The sequence below is a fragment of the Corvus cornix genome, chromosome 1A (assembly GCF_000738735.6).
Source record: "Corvus cornix cornix isolate S_Up_H32 chromosome 1A, ASM73873v5, whole genome shotgun sequence".
Taxonomy (NCBI): Eukaryota; Metazoa; Chordata; class Aves; order Passeriformes; family Corvidae; genus Corvus; species Corvus cornix.
In genome coordinates this window covers 7002281-7023156 of record NC_047057.1, presented here as the reverse complement: position 1 = coordinate 7023156, position 20876 = coordinate 7002281, and the positions used below count along the sequence as shown (strand labels likewise).

General features: G+C 41.7%; 1 protein-coding gene across 4 annotated transcripts in view; it reads left to right on the top strand.

The window, feature by feature from the left end:
• GRM3 (glutamate metabotropic receptor 3) overlaps positions 1–20876 on the top strand; it is a 102285-nt gene that overhangs the window by 62218 nt on the left and 19191 nt on the right. For all 4 annotated transcript variants that reach the window (XM_039571152.1, XM_020585088.1, XM_019290892.2 and 1 more), the window contains one exon: positions 8874–9729. In XM_039571152.1, the coding sequence (XP_039427086.1) occupies positions 9006–9729 (724 nt within the window). In that variant the 5' untranslated portion in view covers positions 8874–9005. The remainder of the gene's footprint in view (positions 1–8873; positions 9730–20876) is intronic.

Genomic DNA, 20876 nt, shown 5'->3' with positions numbered 1-20876 from the left:
AAAGCTCATGTTAAAAAAGAAAAAACAAACCTGTTTTCATGAAATAATATTCTGACTTGAGGAGGTGAAGAATTCAAAATTTGGAGGGTCTTCTTTTGGGGTCATGGCTTTTCGTCTGAGCCAGGTTATCCACTCTTTCTTAGTTCACAACAGAAATTTCAAACGCCTTTTCCTTGGAGAGATCGACACATTTAAAATTATAAGATAAAAAGGCAACATTCATTTGCAGAGGAGCGCCTGAATAGCCAATCCCAATTCCATGTTTAAAATACTTAGGTCAGCTCTTGTCAGGAATTTGCTTGTGGAAGCAGGAATACAATTACTCAAGTGCTGGATTTGTTCTTTCCTATTTCTGAAAACTGGATTCATCTTCTGAAAATGAAGACTAGGGTCCATTCCCTGCAGTCAGCTCTTAGAAAAATGAAGACATTCCTTTAGGTGGGCTGGGTTTTTAATTTCTATGTGTACTATATTCCTATGGATGTAAAGATTTTTAATGCTGTCAACCCACAAGACCTCCAGATCACTACCATGACAGTTATTTGCAAGTTAGAGCCTCATCCAGAAAAAATGGCAGAACAGAAACCAGTGCCCTGCTGTCTTCTCTTCAGTTCCTTGCTGTCTCTCAAGCAAACTGTAACAAAACCACTGGAGAAGGTTTAATGGTGCATTACTGCTATCACAAAAGCTAAAGCCACTCCTAAGTGAGTGACCATCTGGCATGAAATTCAGAATATGTACTCATTTACTGGCAGTCTTTTCCTGGCTGTCATTTCTCCTTAGCCACAAAAGTCTGCCAAGCGCTTGTGGAGCCTGAAAGCTAATCACCTCCATTTCCTTCCTCCAAGGATAAACCATCTTTCAACTGGAGTCTTAACAACAGTTTCTGACTTCTATCACCACTGAAAATAGTGTAAAATCCTTAAATGAACCAAATGCAAAAAAGAAACAAAATATAACATATGGGGCTCTGCCCCACTGTGCATGGACCCCACAGGGATGTGGGCAGGAGAAATGTGCAGGGGGTTGCAGAGGTTTGCCAGGCCACACATACCATTTGTGCTGTGCAATGACAGCCTCTGGTGATTTTGTGCTTGTAAAAGTAAACCAGATCCTTATTAAAAAATCTATTCTGTGAGATGGACCACCTACCACCAGCGTTTAAGCTACACGTGCACTTGCCAGCTTCCATGTGTCTCCTTTAAGCTCTCTCCCTCTTTTATCTCTGTTCTTCCCCTCTCTCCACTACCTCTCAGCCAGATCCTTGCTGTTTGTTCCTCTCTTTATTTCTATTCCACTTTCAGAAACTGAACAGCCACTAGGCTGAGATTTTCAAACTGTCCAAAGAACACTGGATATTTCTTTCCTAGAGATTTCAAAGGAATGTGGGTACCTCCCTCTGGCTTCTCTGAAAATCCCACAGTAACTGATTCCTTTGCAGTCTTTTTGATTTGGGTTTGGGATATTTTTGGGGTTTTTTCAGTGTGTTGCATTTTCTCCTTTTGTTAAGGGGAAATTATGACTTTAGAGGGATGGATAAGTAACCACTAAGATCACAGGTGAGAAGGTGGGAGCTCTACCATACAATGAGAGAATCATAGAATCATTAAGGTTGGAAAAGACCTCTGAGATCGTCGAGTGGGACCTTTAACCCAGCACTACCAAGTCCACCACTTAACCATCTCCCCAAGTGCCACATCTACATGTTTTTTGAACACTTCCAGAGCTGATGAATCCATCACCTCCCTGGGCAGCCTGTTCCAATGCCCGACAACCATTTCAGTGAAGAATTTTTTCTTAGTATCTAATCTAAACCTCCCCTGGCTCAACTTGAGACCCTTTCCTTTTTTCCTATCACTTGTTACATGGGAGAAGAGACCAACCCCCACCAGGCTACAGTCTCCTTTCACCGAGTTGTAGGGAACAATAAACTGTTCCAAGTGGGAAAGGATGTAACTGCAAGAGGAAGTGGCCAAAAATAAGAGCTAGCTAGGGTCACCTGGACATCACCTACACTCATTCTACTTCTTCTGACTAGACTTACTCATCAGTAAATGAGTCTCAAATAACCATATTTACCACTGATAACTCTTCTAAGTCCAGAAGCAATTCCATGTTTCTTTAGAACCACCAGCCGCAGTTTTAGTACCTTTTCTGATCACGTGTATATGTGACATGAGTCACTCACAGGCAGGTTTATGAAGTCTCAGAGAAGAGTTGCACTCCTCACGCAAAGCAAGGTCTTCTGCACAGGTCTCTTTTCAACTTTAGTGCTCAGCTTACTTCGCTTCAACAGTAATGCTGTATGGAGGCAGAGTGCATTTGTGACAGCTCACTGTCCCATCCCCTGCAGGAAAAAAAAAATATTTCCAAACAGTTCCTTCAAGGCACAGCATTTCTCTGGATGCCCTCCATGGTTTACTTTTTATTGCACAGATGGACACAAATATAAAAAGAAATTCCCAGGTCCTTTGCAGAAATCCTAGCTGTTACTCTGACAGTATTCCTTATTTCTGATGTTCATTTTGCAGATGAAGTTATTTCACCATTCAAACACTGCTTCTCTCTGTGTGACAGCTACTGAGTCTGCTGTAAATATTTATCTATATTTTTCCCAGCCTCATTGCCTGAATTTTCAGTAGAAGAGCAAAATAATGTTCCCTTCAGCCCTCTCCCCACTAACAAAAAATGTCAGACATTTTTATTTGTTTGATAATGAATTATTTTTTCTTGAGTTTCTGTTTGGAAGGGATTTGGTTAAGGAACATTACTTACAAACAAGGAAACAGCCCTCTTAATACCAAAGAGTGAGAAAGCTGGTGGAAACCACTGCTTCAGTCCTGCAATGCACCAGAAGATTCCATAGGAGAACAAGCCAGGCTGGGACTCCTAAATAACCTCACTACATCTAACTGAGTTCCTTACAACTGACCTTTAATATCCCAGTTTAAAAACTGGGATATTGGCATTCCCAGTGACCTTCCGGGGTCAGTGCTTGAAGTCCTGCTGAAGCCAAATTGGTGCTTTCTGCTGCAGGTCATGACACAGCCCCTGTGCAGTCACTGCCTTCAATAAAATATCCTTCAGTTATAATATCCCAGAGATGGCACCCATAGTTTTAAAACAGGCTAGAGAGAGATGATGTTCCAGGCTGATACAGGTTTTTCAGTTCTGAAAGCAGTGAGGCCCTTAAGGTCCTAATTTCCCTTTGAAAACATATTAGCTTGGAGTGAATTTTTTTCTTGGGTCCAAGCTGAGCAGCTGCATTTGCATCACTGAGCTCTCCTCTTCCCGAATACTCCCAAATTATATGAGTATGTCAGAAGTGTCCAGACTGAGTCACTCTGGGTCACACTGTCCCCAGGTAGGACCCTACTAAATCCCAAGAGAACAGGGAAAATTATGATGGAGCCCAGCTTTTAAGTATTGCTCATATTTATTGCCAGTGATACAGTCTGGCAGCTCAGTAGGCTCTCAACCTGCTGGGCTGTATCTGCAGAAACATGGCCAGTACACAGATGGAAATAAATATTTCTATTTATTCTATTCTCATTGGACCACATGTAGAATATTATGTTCAACTTTGGGTCCCTTGGTAAAAGGACGATTCAATAAATAAGAACATAATCATGGGGAGGAGAGTCTGGAGCACAAACCCTACAAAATGAAATTGAGGGAACTGCACATGTTTAGTCTGGAGAAGAGAAGGTTTGGTATTAACCTAATACCAGCTTTTCAGTATGTAGAGATTTGTTCTCAGGAACACAAAGTAAATGTCTTTATCAACATGATGCGGGACCAGAGGATAGAAGAAAGTAGTTATGAATTGAAAAAAGGGAGACTTTAACGTGAGAAAAAATGTACTTCCCAGGAGCTGAGACCATGGGGAGACTGCACAGGCCAGTGGAGACTGTTGACTAGAGAGGTGCCTCATTTAGTCTTTACATCATGTTTATGCCTGCCACCTATCACACATCCACGTCCCAGCCCATTCAGAACCAGTGTTTCTTTCCTGCCTTTCTAAAATAGCACTTTCTGCCAAAATTTTGCTATATTTTTAGGTTTAAGAAAGAAGAAAAGTTTAAATAAGAAAAAAACCCATGTATTATATATTGGAATGAATGCTTTAGGTGCAGTTTGACTTCCAACTGCCCAAATAATAACAAAAAGCCCACAAGGTAGATTACCAACATTTAGGAATGGGATACAATGTACACTGGTTGCAGTGCATGTTCCTTCAAAGCAAGAGTTCAGGCCCTGTGTTATAGCAATGATCTAGAAATTAGGAAAACTTTGGACATGGCTTTGCCATGGTCTTGCTCTGGGAATCTGGACTAGCAACTTATTCCCAGAAATAGAAAGGCTTTCTCAGGAGTCCAAACGCAGCAACAGAATCTCCATTAGGAGAGATTGCAGCTCAGAGAGACAGAAATTTGCCTAGTTTCTCAATAGAGACAAGACTCCTTTACTTCAATCCTGTTCTGCTCCACAGCCTAATTTATTGTCTGTTCAGAGTAGCTCTTGCCTGTCTCAAAGGAGCTCTGTGAAATTAGATTCATTAAGCCGTGTTAAGTGCCGTGAGATTCTCGCATGGTTAAATTTCAGAAGGGCAGAGAGCACTGTCATCTAACAAGGGGCCTCCTCTGTCCTACAAATATGTGATACACGCTTGTGTGTTATGGTGAAGAAACCCTATCTATTCTAGAACTTTTGAAATTTATCTTTTCTTCTTTTCTCCAAAATGTTTCCTGCATTTTGCAGCCCCATACACATTCAAAAAATCCATGGAACAGTCTCTGGGCCATTAAGAAAGGAAATTTTAACAAAAACATCAGAATAAATCCTACTGCCAGGAAGAAAAAAGAAAAAAGGTCTATCAATGTTAAGCAAAATGTTCCATGAGATTCAATAAATCATAGGACAGATCAAGGTCACTGAGACATAGAGGTGTTACCTATCTGTCCCCATTTACCAGCAGGACTCTTGAATGGCTACAATACACTAAGAAACCAGGTTCATGTGTTTGAGCTGTATCTAATTCATGGCTCCTTGCAGGTTGTTATTATGGAGCCATTTTCAGTGTTTTAAACAAGATTGGCAATTTCCCACAAGCATTTATCCTGTCCCTGCAGCTCAGAGAAGCAGAAATGGCAGATGTGGCTCCAGTGCTGGGAGAGGGACACTGGTCTCCCCTGGCACTGCCGCAGCCACTCCGTTTGCAGGATTTGCTGGTGCAGTACATCCCTACGGAGGGTTGTGGCTGGCACTGGACTTACTGCCATGCTCATGTTGGGCAACAAATCACCCCCCATCCCAGCAGCTGAGTGAGAGCCAGGTTTGCCTGGGGACTGGATATTTTACCACAGGACAGTGGCTGCACTAATAAGCCCAGCAGTGTAGGGCAAATAAAGGCTTCCCATCACGCTGAACGCTGACTCTGTCGACACACGTTATTCACAGCAAGCTGTGCGAAGTGGCTGTTTTGGTTTGCAGATGTAGAACATCCAGACTTACCTTCAAAGGTATCTGCAAAACCCACCAGTTTTCACAGTGAAAAAACCTGGCTACTACTGCAACTTAAGTGTCAACATATGGATTTCAGGACTAATTGCATGCACCACGGCTTGATTAAATTGCTCCCTGGAGCTTTGCCAGAATAAATTATTTCACTTAGCAAAAGCTGGATCTGCACTGCAATTTTGAAGCTGTGCCACACATGCCAAGGCAGCACAGAGCTACAGTGGAGGTGTGCCTCAGGTGGTTCAATCTCAGTGCACATAACTCTGGTTTACATCCCACTGTCCTCTACTACACTGAGTACACATAGTTTAGACATCATCTCCTCTGCAGAACCTGCTACCTGTGCTCTTCTCGTTAGTCTCTTAACCAGGATAACATTTTCATAATCAAATACTCAGATCAGCATGGAAATGGCTGGAAAAAGGGACTGTTCTGAAATCAATTGCATCAGCTAGGTCCCTGAGACTTGACCTTTTTTGAAAAATTAGTCCCTAATATCAAGACATTACAATATTCCAAAAAATCCCCACCTGAGAATTTCAAGAACAGTGTCCTGATCTGAATAACAGATACAACTTCACTGAATTCCATGAGCAGTAGTAGTTTTCAGGGATGCTTGGGCCGCTATCCTTTATGATTAATCAGACTTCTTTATATTTTTTAATTTTTAGTCCATGAAAAATCTACCATCTGGACAGCTTCATAATGAGAAGCTTTACAGCAGACAGCTGTAAACACATGAAAACTTTCTTCTCCCCAGAGGACAAGAATCAGAATTGCAGCTGTTTGCAAGGACCCTAGAAGTATAGTGGCCTCCAAGGCTGAGGGCCCCTGTGTAAACTGGGAGAGTAGTTCAATGGATGCTTTTTCTGCTTAGACTAAAAGAAAAAAGAAAAAAACAGAACAAAACAAACAAACAAAAATATATTTAAGAAAAAAACAGAAAAAAAGAAAAAATAAATCAAACTAACGATAAAGCTGCTTTATTTTTAGGAGCATCTTTCTGTGAGCTGAAGGGTTGTCTACATACTGAACAGCATTACTTGAGCTGCTGAAAACAGACTTCTTTAGCCAATTTGAGGGGGAAAATGCAGAATGATATGTGTGCATATCTTCATTATGGTTTAGCACAAATAAAATAATTCCTGCTAGAATAAACTGAGACAAGAATAGCAGTTCCAGCCCACACAGTTGTGCAGGAAATGTTCCAGAATAGCTATGTGGAGTAGATTCTTATTACCAAATCAGAGTGCTCTTGAGAGAGGACATGTGAACCAAACCATGGGGATCTGTGGGCATATAATCAAAGTTACAAAGCCACAGGGACTTAATGATGCTCAAAGAATCCATTGCACCTTGGTGACAGAAAAAGCCTCTCTACCCATCCTGTTGCTTTAAAGCTGTTCATTTACATCACCACAATGCAAATTCAATCCCACACTTCCAGTATAAGGGAGTTTAATGCTTGTTACCATCTAGCAGGGAGGTTAAGAACATATCAGCTGCTTTCTGAGGGCCGGTAACTAGTTCAGCCACAGCCTTGTGCCTGTACCCACTGCAAAACTACAGAGTGTCAGCATCCTCTCTCAGGATGCTCCTTCCAAGCACTGTAGAAAACGTTATATTTTGTTTTAAACTAAAATAAGCCACTCCCAGTGGTTTATTTTGTGAAGGCAAGCTTCAAGTCAACAGCTACAGCTGAGGTGCCAGGACATCTGGTGTTTCCTGGTGTTTTAGAAGGACAGGAGGACAAGGACCTCCTGAAGTCTTCAGTTCCATGTGGCCCAGGACTTGTGAAAGTCCCTGTACACGTATGGATGGCAGCAGAGTCTGGCCCAGATGAGATTACACCTGTTTACAGGGGGAGACTGAGCTACAGCAGGACACTAGTTCAGTGTCTGCATTACAGAAAAGACAGAATCTAAATCTATAAAATCCCAAGTCGTAGAGGTTGCTGAAAAGCAATAAAATTCTTCCTTTTTTTTTTAATCAGACTGTCTAATTTGCTACTGACATCTGAGCCTTCAAAATTTGCCTGTTCTACAACATTTTTTCAAAACAGTCCTTTGCCTTTGAATTCTTAAAGACAGTCTGTGGTCAAGGAAAAATCTGGGGAAGATTGAAAAAATTAAATGATTGGGCAATTTTTAATAAGTTTCCCTTAGGAATCTCAAGTACACTATTGCAGGAATCTCAAGCACACTATGGCTTTTCAAATGGTTTCATCAGGCTGTACTCCAAGATTAGCTTCAAATTTAATTTACTGGACACAACTTCTAGCCCCCAGTCTTCCCTTTGTTATTTAAGAATCTATCAAAGGAAAAAAGTGCCATAACCTTTCTTCATTCCTTTCGAGATGCGGTCAAGAGTTGCACTTCTGTGAGAGCAGCAGAGTAGATTTGGAAATATTTAAGCACTGGACATAGCAACACATGAAAAAAAGAAAAAAAAAGCAGGACTTTGGACCACATAAACTAGAAGGGCAAATAGAGATTATTAAAAGTTTTATTATTTATTAAAAACCGTAGGTCAGCATGACATTAGCTCAGTTGGGTAGAGCATGGTGCTAGTAATGCCAAGGTCGTGGGTTTGGTCCCCATATGGACCATTCACTAAAAGCTGGATTCGATGATCCTTGTGCATCCCTTCCAATTGAGACTATCCTGTGTTTCTGTGAATCTGTGAATGTGATTGTGTGGTTCTGGGACATGGTGCAACTTGAAGAGTTGCATGCAATGAATGTGCCATCTCAGCAGGTCTGAAGTCAGAACATCTCAGAAAAAAGTTTAAATGAGTGAAAAATAGGAGAGGTGGGGACTTGTCTTGTGTGAGACTATAAAGTTCTGCAAAAGGCCTGTACATTTGTGATATTTGCACAAAATGGAAATTTATATCTTATTAGTGCATTTGGTTATCAAATACAATGAGTCTTGGAGAAGATCTATCCCACTATGCAAATTTTAAGAATTCAGAAGCAAAGGCATGCAAATCCTCAGACCTTAGTAAGGAACACTTACTGAAATCTGAAACTGAAATATATTGTCCATTTGTGTCTAATTATCTGTTGTTTAAACAGGCTCAGTTTCACGAAAATAAAGGTCCATTACAATCCTTACAAACATTACAGCAGGACCCAGGGAATTAACTGGGCATCAGAACAGTTTTTGTGCATAAGCTCAGTGCAATACTCTCCCTGGAGTTTGTTATCAACATCCCCTATCAACACCCTCAATCTGCAATCGTCAGAACATCTCTCATTAAAAAGCACTGTCAATGCCTTTCCCGAAATATTTTTGTTCCATTTTATAAATGCCACTCTTTAATAATCTGTGCTCCCCCCCCTTTGTCTCCAGGTGGCAAATTTGCTCCGACTCTTCCAGATCCCCCAGATAAGCTACGCCTCTACCAGTGCCAAGCTGAGCGACAAATCCCGCTATGATTATTTCGCACGGACAGTGCCCCCGGACTTCTACCAAGCAAAAGCCATGGCTGAAATCCTGCGGTATTTCAACTGGACTTACGTGTCAACAGTGGCTTCCGAAGGAGACTACGGGGAGACGGGGATTGAGGCCTTTGAGCAGGAAGCTCGTCTGCGCAACATCTGCATCGCCACCTCCGAGAAAGTGGGACGGTCCAACATCAGGAAGTCTTACGACGGCGTGATCAGGGAGCTGCTCCAGAAACCCAATGCCAGGGTGGTGGTGCTGTTCATGCGAGGTGATGACTCCCGGGAGCTCATTGCGGCCGCCAACCGCTTCAACGTGTCCTTCACCTGGATTGCCAGCGACGGGTGGGGAGCACAGGAGAGCATTGTCAAGGGCAATGAGCACATAGCATCGGGGGCCATAACCTTGGAGCTTGCTTCCCATCCGGTTAAAGAGTTTGACAAGTATTTCCAAAGTCTCAGCCCTTATAACAACAGACGCAACCCCTGGTTCAAGGATTTCTGGGAGCAAAAATTCCAGTGTAGCCTGCAGAACCGGAAACCACATAAAAAGGCTTGTGACAAGCACTTCACCATCAACAGTTCCAACTACGAGCAAGAATCCAAGATCATGTTTGTTGTGAATGCTGTGTATGCAATGGCCCATGCCTTGCATAAAATGCAGAGGACTCTCTGCCCAAACACCACCAAACTCTGTGATGCCATGAAGCATCTGGATGGCAGGAAGCTGTACAAAGATTATCTCCTGAAAGTAAACTTTACAGGTAATAAATAACTCCTCTTTTCATACATACAGAATGGCACTGTAATTAAGGAAATGTTCATCAGTCATGGTAACTTAGCCAAATTCCTGGTGGCAGCTATTTTCACAGTTCAGACCAGGGTGGTACCCAGGCAAGGTCACTCCTGTCACAAGAACACAGAAAGGAGAAGGAAGAGGAGCTTGGTGAGAACCCTAAAAAAACCAGCTCAATGCTCCTCCTGTTCCAGCAGAAGGAAGAGGTGAAGGTGGCAACAGCTGGTCTTGGCAATGTTGCACTCCATCCTCTAAAATTCCACACACCAACACCCATTTAATTCACAGCCAGTTTGGGCATGTCTGAAAGCCAATGGTCCTTTCACCACCTGCTACACCAGGCAGCTGCCTGCTATTCCCATGCCAAGACTTGGCCTTCTCTCCGTCACTTTGCTATGAATTTACATAATTGCTGGACCATGGCCAATGTCCTTGCAATAGTAAAGTAATAATTCCTGTCATAGAATCAGATGTATCTAAAATATTTAAATATATGGGATAGTGCCATTACCTGTGTTACAGAACTACAGGCTTAATGACAAAGTATAAAAAAAGCTACATTAAACATGGGCAGGAGATGAGGAGGGTGGTCAATCTGGGAATGATATGAGCAAGCTTCATGGGGACTGGCTGCACAGCACATGGCATCTCGCTGGTTTTGCCATCACATATGGCCGAGTTTAGCTTTTTTATTAGTACTATGCCATAACAACATTACACTTTAGCACAGCTAAATAGATCTACAGAGGAAACGAGTGAAGTGTAGAACATCCTGTCCTTTTGTTGCTACATATCGAAGTTTCTTCTGAAGCATCTAGGTTGAACTTGCATTTCTATGTATTATTAAACTGATATTCTCAACTGACTGAGTTGATAGTAAGGAAACATCACGCTGTGCTTTGTGTGAGAACAAAATTCCAAGAGGAATTGAAGGATAAACGTGTAGGATGCAGCATGCTCAATCCCAAGAGACCTTCAATAATTGTATAATGCTAGTAGCACTGGAAACTATGTAAAACTGTCAAATTGGAGCTTGAAGTTTTCCCTCCTTTAGAGATCTTCTCAGTGTTTGACTCAGATCACTTCTAGATCTGAGTCAAACCACATCCCTGGCACTTCACCAGCTCCCAGTGGGATATGGCTGGTGTAGCCAAGTACTCAAGTCAGAATGAAACAAACTTTTTGGGTTTAGACTTATGGAAACTAAGAATCCATTCTCCTTCCCTTCCTCACAGCACTTACAACATAGAAAGTCTTTTCTCGCTTGCCTGCACTTATCCTCAGAGATACTTGAATGTCTTCAAATTGTTGAAATCAATTGGTTTGAGGAGGACAGCACTTCATGGGAGCTGGTTCCTGGCATACTGATCAGGAGGGAAGGCAGTGGTGTGCTTCTGTCCCTGCCAGGGAGATACTTCAGGGCCGTAATGACCTACCCAAATGAGTAGGCACTTCAATATCTTAAACTTCAGTTATTTTGAAGATTTCTTCTGACACTACAGGTATTTTTATGGGCTTAAATGAATACGCTAATAGTAGATTCCAGCCTTAAGATTAAGCAACCTTAGTTCATATATAGGATTCTTAATAGTTTTTCTAACATGCAGATATTTTTAAGCACCCAAGCATTTTTGCACTCAACATCTAGATATGAAGTCAAAATAACCCCAAGTTTCTTTGACCAAAATCTCAGGAAAATTTTTATTTAGCTAGAGCCAGAAAAATTAATTTTAATTTTGACTGAAATATCTTTTATACTTTTATGAATTGGAAGTTGAAGCTGCTCAGGCTGGAAAAAAAAATTGAAGCCTGTAATTTTTCAGTTTTGAAAACAGAAGGCTCTTTTTTTGAACCAAATTAATTTGATTAAAAATCAGCATGGAAATCTTTGAAGAGGTTTAGATTCTGATAATTTTCATTTCCAATTTAAAGCATTAAGAAACCTGTCAAGTTCTTTTCCAATGGCTTTGTTCCATATGTATTTTTACCAGCTTACAACACAATTTGCTCATCTCTTTTCTTTATTATTAGTTCTTCCATTATAATGTGAATCCCTGTTTTAATATAAGTTATTTTTTAAGCAGGTGAGTGATTTTTATGTAGCGAGTTATTCAGCAAATCTTCCATGCCTTCTTCCTTTCAGAGAGGTGTGAAAAATTAATATATATGTGAGATTTTAATACATACAAATCTTGTTGCTGATTTCTATGGGACCAAGAGTTATCCTTTGCTCTTTCCTTGCTTAAGAAAGTCTTTGGGTGTGTTGTTAATGCAATATGAGGACCTTGTTGCATGGTATGTTTGATCAATGATGCTCTCCTATTTCCACCTCCAAACCTGAGGATGTTTTCCCAGTGCAGAGGGAGGGTGGCATGGAAGTTAGCAGCCCAGCAGCTACACTGCAACCAAGTCAGGTTGTGGATTTTCTCTCTCCTTTAGCCTGGGTAGTGATCCACACCCACCACACGGAAGCAGGCAAGAAACAGAACAGTGATAGCCATATTTGCAGACACACAAGCAGCTATTTAAGCAATGCCTCCTCTGCTGAAAGGCAGGGATCCACATAGACAAGCCCTGCAAGCATAAAACCTCAGGTTTCTGTGAAAGAAATCTAGCAAACGAGCCTGAATGTATCGCCCCAGTTTCCTGGAACACGGTGTATTTCACCCACACCAGTCTGAGTAAATGATCAGGTGCATTTCTATGACTGGTGTGGGACGGAGCAATTTTAGACATTTACCCTTCACACTCAAATTAGTTTTGATTAGTCTTTGATTACAATTAATGGAGGGGATCAGCACTTACAGATGTGTTCCAGCCCATGCAAGGCATTATTTGCCCCTACATCTCTTGCTACTGACTACAGATGGAGTATAGAGTGATTAGGGCTTATTTTCACTTGCCATTTAGCTGAAAGCCTGAAGTGAGCTCTTAAGGCACAGCAATAATGTGATTTGCAAGGAAGTACCCAGGGACTAGCTAACAGTAGGGTGGCTGTAGGGGACTGGCCAGGATTTGTGCATCCTTGTGCTGCCACTGGTGCTGACATGCTGTGACAGGTATTTCACTAATACCTCTGGGCTCCTACTTATTTCTCCTTTTTCATTAAATTGAAATAACTCCACAGAACTGCAGTGTGCCATGAAGACAGGGTGAGATTTCACTCCTTATTGTCTGTGAGATACACCAAGCACATCATTTTCTTGCAAGTCGGTAAGACATATATGACAAATGTGATATTTTCAGCAAAGAGAAAAAGAGACCTGTGCCCAATTCCAGCTTCCAGCAGCAGGATGTGAGAATGCAAAGCCCAGCCCCTAGATAAATGCACTCACTCTATTTCAGTGCTTGCTTGGCCTTTTAAAGAGATATAGGCTGGTTCATCTTCTTGATCTTCTCATCCTCTGCATTCCCTCCTGAGGGCACAAGTGCGGCACTTGATGTTCTAAATCGTGATGGTTTTCTGCTGATAAAGAGATGCTGGTTCAAGAGGCTGTTAACTTGTATTACTAGGACAACAAAGAAGTGCTGAACAAAAGTAAAGGTCTCCATGGCAGAGAGCACAGAGTAAACCCAACTTCTCGCTGTACCTGGCTATTGCCTGCTGAAGGGCAGCATACAGAGGGACTCCTGGGAGGGCTATGAATCCAGGGATGAAGCCACATATCCAGCAGCCTTGCTCCCTCACAAGGGTGGAGGGGACAGTGCAGCAAGTAGCTTTGCTGACTATTTTAGCTTGTTTAGGCCACCAGGACGACACAGAAAAGCAGTGTTGCCATTGCCCACAGCACTACTGCAAGCCTCACATTTGACAAGTGCCAGGACAGTGTGAGAGGGGTGTCTGTCATTTGGGATAAAAATGAGCAGGGTTCTGCACAACTGTGCCCTACATGTTGCTGCCTGCTGTAGCTGCTCCTCCACGACACTGGACTGGAGGTGAGGAAGGGTAACAGTGATACTGAAAGACCAGCATTAGCTCCATCTGACCCAGGGTTGCTTATCTGGTTGTGCAGAATAACAGCCTTGTCAGCCAGGAGTGTGGGCCTGGGCTCCAGCTTTTCCCACTCCAGTTAGCAGGGCTGATGGTATAACAGGACTAACTCTGCCCTCAGTCTAGTGTGGGAGCATATGGGCAGAGGGGGTTGGATTTTGGGATGTATGCATGTCCACCTGTCTCATGAAGCTTTCTGAATCTCCACAGCTAATGGTGGGAAGAATTTGGCTAAAGTAGATGACTTGGAAAAAAGACATTAAAAATTTTAGGCAGTGCATATTTAAACTACTCAGTGTCTTTTCCTATCCCTTTCTTCTTCCTGAGCTACCAGAGTCACTTGTGTTCAGAAATCCATCTCTTCTACAGCAAAGCCTGTATCATCAAAACTAGTTTATCCTGGACAAATCCTCTCCCATGGCTAACCAGAATGACTACTCAAAATGAGAAAAGGGTTGTAAGCCAGGTCTGATTTGTCCCCTTTCCTCCACTGGACTTTATGACAAAACCTGTATTCTTACCTGGTCTTACATTTCTATGTGGTTCATTTTTTTTCTTCTCTTCCTCCTCACTCTGCCCCAGTCAACACTCAAATAACATGAAGCAGAAGCACACATTCACCTTCTCCTTTATTCTTGAACACTGATGACTTCTGTTGTGGGAACACAATTTCACAGACCATTTCCATCGTAACTGTTCCATCCAAGTAAGAAAGGGCTTAAGTGTCGTGGTCTGCAACAAGCAGATGTCACCTTACTTCTGAGCACAGCAGCATTGCATGGTCCCTGATCTGGGATTTAGCCATAAATATTTCCTGTGAAAAGTGCCCTTCAAAACTCAGTGCTCAGCCAGGCTGCATGGAGCACAGACTAAGAGAATGCTGCATTTGCTATCACGAGCAGATTACAGCTGCAGAAACTTCAAAGGCCAGCTATGAGTTTACAGCAGGGAGTACCTGTGCAGCCTAAAGCTGGAGCTCAAAGCCCAGGCTCTGTGGCAGATGGCCCTGCTACTCCATCATGTCACCCGAGGAGCTCCTTCTCATCAGGTCAGATTCCCCTTGCCTTCAGCACTCAGTCAGCAGTGAGGTCCTCGTGGTCTTCCTTGTGATGCTTATTTGTAACATAAACCAGAACACGCTTTCAGATTAAGGTAAAGCTTACATGGGCAGAAGGCATCCAATACCTTGTTAATCATAAAAGTCGTAAAAGTGTAATACATGATGGATTTGTAGCTAATAAAAGCAAGAAAAATGTAGAGTGAATTCCCCAAGATACTAATTAAAAATATACATGAAAAAGATGTCTAGGATTTATAGGAAAAAATTACTGCCTTTCCCTGGGACCAAAAATGTGTCATAGTGTTTAAAATCTTGCAAGCAGCTAAGGGACAGTCTCTGAAAGCACACTTGAGACTTGCTGTTTCAGAGCAGAGGAACAGTTGAACCTGCACAGTATTTTCCCATATTCTCTCTGTATTGGAGTTACAGTGGTGTAAATACACAGAGAGCTGCAGCAAGATTTTGATGACCTGGAAATCCCGATGACCCCATCTTCTTTCTCCTTCCTCCTCTCTTTACAGGCCTCATGGGATCTGCTGTTCCTTTACTTTGGGTAAATTTACACTCCAAGAGTAAATAAGCTAATCTCTACTTAGTCCTCCTGAAGATTTTAGTATATGTATATATTAATATATTTATGTACTTTATGTATATGCGTTTATATAGATTTTTAATTGTGTATGCTCTAGATCATAATGTATAAAATCGTAAAGTTAAAGAATAAAGCAGGTTTGGTGGGCTCTAGTCTAACTTCCTGCTGAAAGGAAAGGCAGCTGTGCAATCAGACCAACTTGTCTGATAAAGACAAAGCCTTTCCTATCAGGTCTTTATAGATGTAAACTGGTTGAAACTAAAATACTATAGAGCCTTTTCAACCCCTAGTTTAGGTTTGAGGTATCATGATGGCAAGCAACGGGTCTGCACTCTGGATGTGTTGTGTGTCACTCACTGCACCCTCTGAAACGAGTATCTGGGCTGGCAGAAGGACACAGGTGTTGTCATCTCTAGGGCACGTGTTCCAAATAAAATTTCCATTAAAACGTCTCTCACCATGATGGCAGGTCAGTGACCTACCTGTTAATGGTGTCTGCTATCAAGCCAGAGACCATCATAAAAAGCTGCTGTTTCATGCTTTCCTTTGGCACTAACTCACAGTAATTAGCCTGAGTGAGCAGGAGCAGAGGTGAATTGTGCTTTCAACCCTTGAGATAAGTTCCAGCAGTGGAGGCCAAGGTGTGCTGGGCCATTGCTCCTCATCTAACTCAGGAGCAAGGTACTTTTGCCTGCTGCCACAGCTGTCACCACTGCCTGCTGCCACCACTGCCTGCTGCCACAACCCTCTGCCTGACCTGGGCACTGAGCTCCCATGGACAGAAAGGTGAGAGATGCAGCATTAGCAGGACACAGAGCAGCAACAGCTTTCCTTCATATAGTCCTCAGGAAGTCTCGGGAACTATGTTACCTTTGGCCTTTACACAGCTGGGTGTCGTTCCTGGAAAGCCTGCAGAAACCACGGGCCAACAACAGCCCCAGACTTGTTACAGTGGCATATTTAGGTGAAAGTACTTTGGCATCCCTGAAATTGCAATTAGATCTCCATCTCAGTTTCCTCTACTTGAATGTTTAAACAATCCACCACTTCAGCTGAGCTATGAAATACTGAACATAAAATAATGTAGTTTATGCCTTGTATGTAATTTATAGTCAGCTGCTTATCTCCTATTAATAATGTAGCCTTTAGGCATCCATAAATCAGATTCACAGATTTCACAGCATCCATGCGAGTGTGTAAATGAGGATGAGATTAGATATCCTGTGTTTGTGGAGAAACACATGACTGACAAACTGAGCAATGATTTTCTTTCAGAGCACATATTTGAGAGACAGAAGGCTTGGTAACCTAATTTCTCTAAATAACAGGCTCCTGTGTTTGCCTGCTGCTTGTTTTATAATAGTTATTGTTTTATCTTTTGTTTTGCTGGCAAATGATATGTGAATCCCAAATACCAAGGGTCTGTACCAGTCCTCAGAGGAGCAGGAAGTCTCATACAACCTTTTCATCCCCCAACTATGCACATTCCCTTTCCCAGGCCTACTGGGTTTTACAGTAGAGGGCAACTCAGGACATACCATGGGATTATATTCTTATTCTTCATGCTGATTTACCTGGGAGAAATGTTCACACATAACTAAAGAGATGCCAGATCTGCTTCTTTCTTCCTGTGACTTTGAAGGAGAAAATATCAGGTGAGAAAGAAGAGTTTGGTTCAGGATTCCTATCCCTTACATTTTAGCATCTATTTCGGCTCTGAAAAGCCCATGAAAAGACCAGACTCTTCTCTACCACCTGCTACAGAAAAGTGCTTCAGCACTTCCATATCTAATATCAGATAGTCTCTCATGCTGAGATACTACAATAGGGGCTGGCAAAAGCAAAGGCTGTGCTCAGAACATGACCACAGAAGTGTTGAGGATGAGGACAAGGACATGAGAAGGTAATTCCATTTTACTCTTTTGAGTAATCCAGGTGTGTCCTGGACTTCCAGTGAGTCTCCAAGAAAACTCGTCTTTTCCAAAGGTGATGAAGAAAACTACAGAAAGTCACAAATCCAGATGTCTAATCCCAAAGATAACGAAATGCTATGTTATTTTTACAATACCTATATCCTTGTTGGCAGCTAATAATTATACTACAAAGGCAGAAGTGAAAGCATTATCTATAGAAAAGTATCTTTTCTCCTGAAATAACCTTAATTTCACTACATCCCTGGAAGACATTTTCTTCACCCAGTAGAGCACAGTACAAAAATATTCCCAGGCTAATGGTGGTTAAGCAGGAACAGGGACCAGACCAGTACAGCTGCATTAGTATGACACTGACACTCAGCCCAGCCTGGTGCTGCAATCTAAACATGGATTGTGGTCTTAGTCCTACATCTCTTCCACAGAGCAAGTTTGCAGACAAACCTGTCCCAAGTGAACTGCTGTATTTGTACTTGTTAAACTGCAGCCCAGATGAGCATGTGAATCTATTTCAGCTTTCTGCAAAGCCTGAACTCTTCCCTTCAAATTTTTCTTGTCCATTTCTGATTCCCAGTGCAAAAAACCCCACTACTCAGTGATACAGGCCTGTTTCTCTATAAAAGAGGAGAAAGAAACTCAACCCAAACTCAAAACAGCCATTGTTTACATTTTCCACTAATATGTTTTTCCCCAAATTTTTTCCATTTTTTCCAAAAGCAACCACCTCTACATCTTCATGGAGCAGAAATTTCTTTTACATATGCATACTCTTCACAAACTGACCTTCTACACAACTCCCATCAACTGCAAACTGGATGGACCTGACAGACAAATGTGTGTGATTTTCATTTCCTCATTTGTCAGAGCCAAGTTTCTAAACACCTCTAAAAGCATCTCAGAGAATGTCTGCCTTGGCATCACTGTAATATTTATGGTTATTTAGTTAGCAGATACAGAGTATAATGTAAAAATATATTTCATTGCTGTTATCTGGGTGAGTCATTTCCTTTTGTTTCCTTCTTCCTGCCATGAAAGTGTATTTGTCTGAGCATATAACAAGTGAAGACAAAGAATACTAAAATTTTTCAAGGCAAGGGGAACAAGACACATATATTCATGCACAGAAGCAGAGAAACTTCTAACAGAAATGTCCATGAAATCCTAGCTGTAGCATGGCTACACGAGCAATCCTTTGCATTGCTCTTTTGCTTTTTTTCCATCCATAGACAGCTCACCTGCTCCCTGTTGGGATGAAAAGGCGTTCAGCACTAAGCCAGAAAGGACCATGTCTCCAAATAGAAATCCTTAAACTTAAGGCATGTATTTTATTAAGAAATTACCAAGATCAGTAATTTGGAATGTAGGGTCTCCACACAAAAACTCTCTCTTTCCTGAATGGCTGTGAAGAACAGCTCAGAGCCAGAAGTGGTGGGGATGGGAGTGGTGGTTGCAAACACCCAGTAGATGGAAAGCAGAGGTTATTGTTCCTCACACTCTGAAGGCCCCTGCCCCCTCAGTCTTGCATTTGCATTTCATCTCCTGCAGTTTTGCTTCTCTTGTACAATCCCATCTTTCTACTCGGCAATGTATGAATCATCTCATCTCTTCTAGACTAATGGCATGTATACATCTAACACATTTCTTACAAAAGAACCATTCAAGACCATTTCTGAAGGTTGAGTGATACTCACTTTTTAAATGTGTATCTGCAATGACTCCTCAATTCAATGTGCTGTACATTTTTCTACTTGCTGCTATACACAGATTCCAGACAATTTGATGGAATACACTAAAGCAGCAATTCCTTTGGAGATATGAAATATTTACCAGTTCTGTAGCTGAAATAGGAGGCTCAGTGAAGAAAACACCATAGTCTTATTCAGGGAAGGGATTGCACTGTGCTCAGAGGAAACAGGGAAACTACTGGTGTGAGAAAGCCGAGGGAAGCCCAGCTTTGAACAGAGTCCTCACACAGAATGTATGTACTACAAAAATCCCATGTAACTCTGTAGCTGAGAGAATATGGATTTTCAGGGTGGAATGTGATACCTAAGGGCTACATCTGATATCACTTGATTCTGTGACCCAGTTATTAACCACATTTATTGCATGGATTGGAAAACACACAGAGAGGGATGAACACACACATACACATTCACAGGAGCCCTCACGCATTACTCTCTAAAATTTTGCTTTACTTAATTCTATAATAAAAGATAATACTTGATGTATGATTGTTGAGATTGCATTTATAAAGAGTGAGTAGCAAATCCAAAAACAGTGGTCTTTCCACACCAAAGGGAAGGGAGAACGTCCTGTGTTCAGGTAGCAGCACTGATGAGTTCCAGCATCCACAATCAAGGGACAGTCCCAGTTCTTTTTTTTTGGCGAGGTTGTTATTGTCCTTGTACTTTCTTGCTACTGCTTTTGTTTTTTCACCATTTACAGGATGTTTTGCATATGCTGCAAACATGCTCTTCTTTCTATTAATTATGCCCTGAAAACAATCCTCCCTTCTTCCCAAGTTTGAATTTGTGTAGTGATCAGTAGCTGACTGTGTGCAGAAAGGTTGTGCTCTTGTGGTTCCTTCCCTTGACATAACTAACTATTCACCATGTACCCCTACAAATAAATTTTACCTGTGGTTTCTGCAAAAGTAGAATTTTTCCATGACATTTCTCTATTGCCCTGATGAATGCAGCAGCTGAACACTGCTCCAAGTGATCAGCTTTGTGTCAAAGATTGGCCTACTGTACCAGGATAGGTCTCCACCAGACAGTGGCTGAAAAAACTATGAAACTGGTATTGAGAACTGATGAAAATATGATGAAAAAGTTTGTTAAACTTCCTGTATTACATTTGCACATCGATTTGAACAGATAGCTAATGGCTAGTTAATGCTCCAGTAACTGAAAGAATAAAAAGCCCATCTTTAAAGGCTCTTTGGAGAAGAAATTATCTCCAGTCAGAAGAAGGTTTGAGGCAGTGCTGTAAATGTCTCTCCTAGATCTCTGAAACATTTTATCAGTCTAAGCCTATCAATGTGTCTCTGCTTCCACCATAAAACAGGCAAATAAATCAACATTTTCATTTTACATTTTCCCCTGAGGTCCAGTGATTGCTGTTGCTGAACTGATTCAGTGGAGCAAAGTATTAGCAAAAATGATACTGTGTTCTCAGCTTTATCTTTTATTCCTGAGAACAGAAGAATTTGCAAGTATTAATAGGACGTGCAGGTTGCGTGTTGCAGAATAACACATGCCAATGAACACTGATGATGTTGGGAGAGGTGACGTGCTACCTCTACAGCTGGTGTGTGATATGCAGGAATAGCCTTAAAAGCCAAGAGTTATCCTTTATCTCACTCTCTTTTGACTGAAATTCATTTTTGTGAGAAGCCCACTTTCACCTCTCTGTTTGACTCAACATTTGGTCAGCTGAGATGGACTCTGTTGAATACTGAATTAACTTGCAATTTCAGTAGATGTGCATTTCCAGCCACCACCTTATTTGTATGGAAAAGAGTAAAAATAAAATCCAG